The sequence below is a fragment of the Phoenix dactylifera genome, chromosome 9, assembly GCF_051530095.1.
Source record: "Phoenix dactylifera cultivar Ajwa chromosome 9, Ajwa_hap1_PhDact_Kaust_v1.1, whole genome shotgun sequence".
Classification (NCBI taxonomy): domain Eukaryota; kingdom Viridiplantae; phylum Streptophyta; class Magnoliopsida; order Arecales; family Arecaceae; genus Phoenix; species Phoenix dactylifera.
In genome coordinates this window covers 29,748,586-29,755,859 of record NC_143198.1, presented here as the reverse complement: position 1 = coordinate 29,755,859, position 7,274 = coordinate 29,748,586, and the positions used below count along the sequence as shown (strand labels likewise).

At 38.2% G+C, this 7,274-nt stretch overlaps 1 protein-coding gene across 2 annotated transcripts; it reads right to left on the bottom strand.

Moving 5' to 3' along the window:
* Positions 1-2,395: 2,395 nt before the first annotated feature.
* PYR4 (pyrimidin 4) lies at positions 2,396-7,063 on the bottom strand. 2 transcript variants are annotated; one of them, XM_008794055.4, is made up of 7 exons: positions 6,635-7,063; positions 6,356-6,537; positions 5,774-5,910; positions 4,306-4,471; positions 4,103-4,219; positions 3,315-3,475; positions 2,396-2,777 (listed from the first exon to the last, which is right to left on the bottom strand). In XM_008794055.4, the coding sequence occupies exons 1-7, from the start codon at positions 6,850-6,852 to the stop codon at positions 2,583-2,585; spliced, it is 1,176 nt and encodes a 391-aa protein (XP_008792277.3). In that variant the 5' UTR covers positions 6,853-7,063; the 3' UTR covers positions 2,396-2,582. The 2 variants fall into 2 exon arrangements, with proteins under 2 accessions (XP_008792277.3, XP_008792278.3); XM_008794056.6 differs by having other exon boundaries at positions 6,356-6,553; positions 6,635-6,819.
* Between the last annotated feature and the right edge of the window lie 211 nt (positions 7,064-7,274).

The following is a 7,274-nucleotide window of genomic DNA, read 5'->3' as shown; positions in this document are numbered from 1 at the left end:
TACTTTTACTACAATAAATAAATTCAGAGCACTCTATGACGCGGCTTTAATTTTATCGACCCGAGCGGCTGAGAACCTAGAACTGACTGCTATAAATGCTCGCTTTGTGGCTCCAATGTTGGTCATTAGGGCTTGGGAGCTGAGCTTAGGAACTCGTACTGGGAAGATGGCTTGGTTGAGGGGACTCCTATTTGGGCTTCAGTTTCTGGTTCTTTTTCTGGGCTCTCTTCCTTCTCCTGCCAAGTGTGGTCCTGTGGGAAAATTACTGCCACCCTCGCCGCCACCATTGCCGCCACCATCGCCGGCACGCAAGCCCCCAAAGCCGACGCACGACGTCTCGGTTGAAGGTGTTGTCTACTGTAGGTGCAAGCTCCCGGGCTATCTTAAGCCCAAGGATGCTTCGCCTCTTCCCGGTTTGTTCCACCACCTTCTCTTGATGTTGCTGTCTAGCTAAAAACCTGTTACAAGAGCTCTATAATATATATTACCACATATTGGCCATCCCAGCTGGCTGGAAACTCTGCGAGTCTACTGGTATGCAGCCCATATAACCCTGTGATCTATGCTAGCGAATCCCATGCATTTCTCCTACTGTATGTATAGCATTAACTCTCGCAAAAGCACAGCATCTAGTAGCATTGCACCTGCATATCATTTGCCTCTTTAGCCTTTCACAAGCCTTGCATGTGTAGCTGGTCGATAGAAGTGTGAAGTGGCCGTCAAACAGATTGTCCCAGCGTGTTCTCGGAGACGATTGGTTTAGAAAGATGCCAGTCCCATTGCTATCCTCCAAAACAAAGAATTAAAAGGCATGCATTTGAGCTTAGACCTCGCAGGAACAAGGTGTCCCTCCTACGTCGACTGCTCGATCGCTTATTGCACGCTTACACCCTATAAATGCCCCCATGAGGCCACAGTATTCTTTTTTTCTAATCTTTAACAATTTTCATCTCTTCGTTGTTGCAGGTGCGCTAGTTAACTTAAAATGTGGCAACCTATCTGCGAGCGGGAAGTCGGATGCCAGAGGCTACTTCTTGCTCCATGCCAAATTTCCTTTGCTCGACGAAAAACTAATGAAGAGATATGTGGCCAATTGGTGCAAGGTGTACGTGGTGTCGACGCCATTGCCGGCGTGCATCGTGCCGGAATTCCTTGGACCCAAAGGGAAGGGAGCTTCTGTATGCTATGAAAGGAAATTGGTGGCTAGGTCCGGCTACGCGGCAATTTTCTCTGCACGCTTCTCGGAGCTCGGCCCGGCTAGCTCTAAGATGTGTCACACTTGAAAGAGTGTTTATATATGTACCAAAAAAAAGAGAGTGTTTAATATTATTGCTTTCCTTTTGATGATTTAGCAGGTGTCCTGGTTGGGAAAATAAAGCTGGCGCCTTAGCTGGTTGTTGTAAAAGTTTGGATGTCATTTACTTTCTGTAAGCTTTGGCTACATGCTGTTGGTGTTGGGATTAGATTTCAATAAATTTCATGGTTAGCTTCTTGGTAATTTGGAGCTTCTCAATAGCACCATTACGGCATGCAGGACGATGAAGTAAGCAAGTTTGTAACACCTTCTCACCTCAATTCCATTAAAAAAAAAGAAAAGAAAAACAAAAGCGCCCCATCTATAACTCTTGAAGCCTTCCTCACTTGTTGATAGCACAGTAAAAGGAAGAAAAATATTATAAAAAGGAAACAACCCATTCTTCTTCGAAGAAAAGAAAAAAATACATTTAAAACTATATATATATATTTTCATATATAAAAGGAAATTCAATCGATTCCTTTCTCTTCTCTACTAAAATTTAAATTAAACTTCGGAATTTGGGATCACAAATCTTATTTCAGTTTATTGTTTCTCCTCCCTTTAATCATACTGATTTGCTCCATCTCAGTTGGCTCTCTTCTCTTTCTAATCAGAGCCATCCATCCCATGTCAATCAACTCTCTCTTTTGCCATCTTCGTCTATCTCATGAAACATAAAATTTTTCTCTAGCCAATATTGATGATTGGACATAGCTAGCTAATTGGACCAACAAATAGAAAAATAATTGCTGACCTTAATTATTGAAAGAAAAGAAAGAAAAATAATTGGAGACTATGATGGAGATTTCAGCAGCTTTATGAGCATCCATGGGATCCTTCTTGCTGCTTGCTGATGCACTAAGATACCGTTCTTTTAAGTCTTCTTTGCCTTTAAACTATGAAAACATGTTTATGGAACCGCATGGAAGCAGCAGTTTCCTCTTCCTTTAACCTTGTAATTTTCTTTATTTGCTCCTTCACTTATTCGTTGTAAATTCTCTTATTGTACATCCTTCTCCTCCTCCAAATTTGAATAATTTGGTGACTAATGGTGGTCTAGAGCAGGAGGAGGAGCAGGAGAAAATATGAAAGCTTACCTAGCAAAAAAAATTAAATAATCTAACTCATAAAAATCATCTACTTCAAAAATGAAGTGAACTCAGGCGCTCAATCAGAATTCTGTCTCCCACAATTGATCTGCTGCAATAAAAATAATAACAAAAACCTACAACATGTTCCGCCTTCCAATTTCCTCTCAAACAAAACAAAAGCCATGTCCCTGCCATCAGCTGTTCGAGGGAAGCCATTCAAGAGTCTGTCCTGCAAACATAGGTACTACTTCACCGGATGCGTATGTATAGGATTCTGGCACTCTCCACGCACTCTGCCGCAATACAATCTTTGATGCGTTTCTTGGAAGACCATAGAAGTCTGGGCCATTGAAGCTTGTAAATGCCTCTAGTTTGTCAAGTGCACCAGCCTAATCAAAATAACACCCAAAAAAATGTTCATCAAACAGATTTTGTAAGATTAACTTTGCAAGACAAAAATGTCTAAGAAAATTGTATCGATTCTGCTGATATCTTTATCATCAACAGCACAGTTGCCAAGCTATGCCATCAACATCAGTAAAACTATTCAACCTTTCATGTATCTACACACTAAAAAGAACTAGAGACTGCATAGTAATTATCTTCATTATCTTTAATACTATGCATATCAGGATGAGAAAATAAATAAAAGTTGTAAAGAATCCAAACTAGGTAGATGAAGAGAAGACTTGTTTATAAATGGCTTTGTAAGGCATTAAAAGGTCCATATTGTTGAACTCTGCAGGATTACAGGAGCTTTCTAAACATGAATCATCAATGAAACAATAACTCACAAATCTGAGACCAGAAAGATGGCAAGGCTTCCAATGTCTAGTTGTCTCTAATAGCATTTTGACCATGCTTGAGCCATATGCCACCAAATGAGAATGTATTTCAGAGTTTCATCAAACAAAAAGTTTTGATACCTCTTCAAATACTTTGGCATAAAGTGCCAGTGCAACAGGAGCATTGTATATGCCTGCACATCCACAGGCACATTCTTTTCTTCGTCTCTCATGGGGAGCACTGTCGGTCCCCAGAAAATATCGTATGCTTCCACTTGTAACAGCTGACACTATAGCTTGTCCTACAAAAACAATTTACAATATGTAAGCATTAAACTGAAATTTTTGAAATATTGAAAAAGGTAGGAAAGATAAGTTAATTTCCTTGAAATTACCAGAGAAATATAATAACATAAATTGTTTCATTCTCGCATTTCTTCATTGCAAAAGTTCAATAATGTTTACATTAGCAGTAATCACACACATTTAGATGAAAGCACGATAAAATAATGTCGAATTTCAGACTCCCATACCTATTTAAAATATCTATTTATTTTAGTCACATTTTTATTCATAATATAACCTGAATCTATATCATCACAAATGGAAAAGAAAAAAAACACAGATTTTGGACCATGGGATTCACATGACAGCAACAGTATTTTTTTAAGCTTTTCATACAAGTTGAGAAAAATAGATTTGTGATCATAAAAAAATATTCTAGATATCACTCTTATATTTTTTAAAATATTTTTCTCCTGCTGGGGAAGGGGTGGTGGTGGGGGCATGGGGGCGTTTGCACTTTGGAGATGAATAGAAAATTTTGGTAATAATCATTGTATTAGATCTTAGCAATAAGTTCTTGAAGTCCTTGCATACATATTAGAAACAAGAAAGACTGGATTAGCAAAGGGAACAATTGAACATACTATGAGTCTCTCTTTTCAATACTGGAAGGCAGTAATTGTGAGGCTGCAATCCACCTTGAAACAAAGAATTTCTATTGAGAATAAGATGCTGTGGTGTCACAGTTGCAGCAACTTGGCCTAAAGAATTACAATGTGTTAGTAAGAAACTGAGCCCTCAAAAGAAACAAAGAAAATGGAAAACGAAATTCTATAACAAAAGATACCTTCACTGCACGATTCAATAAACCTGACTGCATCCATAGTAGTAATATGTTCCATTACAACTTTGAGTCGTGGAAGCTTCTGGACCAGTGGTTCTAAAATTGTTTCAATAAACACTTTTTCTCGGTCAAATGTGTCAACATTTGGATCTGTAGCTTCCCCATGAACCTGTAAAATGAGTACACAAAGATAAAGCAGTTTCATTAGTACACTGCAGATGGTAACAAAGTAACCGATCAGAAGGAAAGAGACTGTGAAGTGCAGTAAGGACTCTAAAGATAAGAAATATAAAAATGTCCACTTGGAAACTGGATAAATGAAACCTTTATGGCAGAGCTTCATCAAACCCAACAAACAATTCTGGTAGGTAAAGATATATATGAAATGACAAACGCAGGAATTAGTTCTCTGAGGTACAATAATAATTCCAAGGGGCACTAATGATGAAGAAAAAAAGATCAGTCTTTCAACTTCTGCATACTCTAATCATTCAAGATGCAAGTTGTTCAAAAAATAAGTTTTATCTGACACTTATAATACAACCAGAAGTTTCATTAGTACATATCAACCAGAAGTTTTAATTATAAACTCTCGGAGCAAAATTTGATGATTTTTTAAAAGTTTGGTTCTGTTGTACATGGCTTAGAAACTGCAAATGCAACCTGGTTCTCATTCACAAATCAAAATGAAGGCATATCTCTGAATTTAGCACATAAAGTTCATCATCTCTTGGTGACATCTCAATTTAGTAAAAGTTAGTCCCTGCTAAAAATTGCAATACTCTCAAAAATGTTACAAAGTCTCTAATAGATAAATTGCACTGAATTCAGACGGATCTAAGATTTCCTAGAATTTTGCTGCAAATGGTCAAAACAATAACAGAAACAGGGGAAATTAAAATTCCAGCATCTATCCAAACAAAGAAAAAACATGCAATAAATGATTTTACATATATATGATGAGATTTAAGAAAACATTTGGCAAGATTTTGAAATATAAGTATCAAGTTTTTAAGTGCAACTTATCCAAGCATCACCTTCCATATTATATTTCTTGTGGTTTTCAACTCAAATTGAAATAGATCGGGGCATCTTGATATGTCCTCAATTGCAGCACAAAATGATAATACATGCATGTATTTTATATGTTAAGTATTATGAGCTTGAATTAAATGACTTTGTTTGAAAAGGGGTAATATCAAACAGTTCCAGTCAAAGTTGGATCACATATACTGAAATAGAGCAGGGTATAGCTGTTTCATTTTCCTAAATTTTTTTTTATGCTATTCGTGAACCCATTTTATTTGGTTCTGAAACATTTCGTTCCGGTATTGATAAAAGCATGCTTTGGAACCACATTTACAATAACCTTGTTTTTCAGCTACACATTTTGTATTAATGTTTTCAACATGCATTAATTCTTTCTGCATGACCCCCAGAATTGGTGTCTGTATGTCTGGATTTTACCTACCAGCAAAGGCATACTTTGCTCTACCATCTCCTCAAGGACAGGTAAACATTTCCCAAAAACATCTGTAACGCCATCTTGTGAATTGGTTGTTGCTCCAGCAGGGTACAGTTTTACAGCAAAAACCAGACCACTCCTTCCTAAAAATTGACATCAACATTGTCAAAAAGATGATACAAAAACTAACATAGCAAGATGGCGTAACAAAGTTGAAAGCAGAAAAACAAACCGATCCATCCTCGTTGGATAAGATTAGGAAGATTAAAAGATGCTAATTACAAAATTTACTGTATGTCACCATTACAAACCAGGTTACTGATTTGATTCAAAGATGCTGATTCTTCAAGCGGGGGAAATCTCAAAGATGCTAACCAGGATTAAATATGCTGCTCCATACTCTAGGCACGCAAAGGATCGTCAACATATAATTGTAGCAGGATCAAGTTCATGCAAAGGATAGAGCAATATTATCCACAGAACACTCATGGTGGTGTAAATGTTGTTCAATCTAGTTCATTTTTCTTCTAGGGTTTTCGAAAACAAATACAGAAATCATACAAAAAGAGTATTGTTAGTTTGACTCACTGGCAAGCTTGATCTCCTCCGGGCTCGTGTTATCAGTCAGGTAGAGAGTCATCAACGGATCGAAGCCACTGTTTGGGGGCAACGCCTTCAGTATAGATTCCCGGTAAGCCACAGCGGCGGCCGTGGTAATGATGGGAGGCTTCAAATTGGGCATCACAATTGCCCTTCCAAAATGGCCGGCACTGCACTCAATACAAACTGGTTCTTTAGGCGAAGAATAAGCATTACAGCTCCAGAGACTATTAATAAAATCAAGGAGGAGAAAATAGAAAGCCGAACCTATGAGGCACGACGGCTTGTAGGAGGTCGCCATCGCGAAGGTGGAGGTGCCAATCGTCGGGCCTCGTCAGAGTAAGCTCCATCTTCACTTCCTTTGATGTCAGTGGACAGGGTTTCCACGCAGCCGGGCGGAGGGGAAGGAGGTTTGGTTGGCGAGAGAGGGTCACGGAGGAGCCCGGTAGGCCTGTGAGGAATTGGATCGAACAGTAAGCGAGCATTGAACGGGCGATCGAGCTACAGAGAAGAACGGATGGGAAGATCGGAGAGGAGAATCTAGGGTCGGAGTCCCGACAACCGGACTCTACTTCGGTTTTCAGCCGGATGAATTCGGAACGGGTTGGAACGGGTTCGGGTTGTATCTTTTGCACAAAAGAATGATCGGTCTACTTTAGCGACTTGGTTGGCGCTCAGCACAGCTCTCAAAGCGCCACAAAATTAGGTCGAATAAATATTTTAGTATATTCTTGTTTATAGTTATTTTATTTGAAAATATAGATATAAATATGAGTATTAGTTGAAAACAAAATTTTATATTTATATTTATTTTAAACAGATATAGATATAAATCAGATATCAAAAATATAAATACAAATACGTATATAAATCGGATAAGTAAACTTTATAACTATAGAATTAAAGA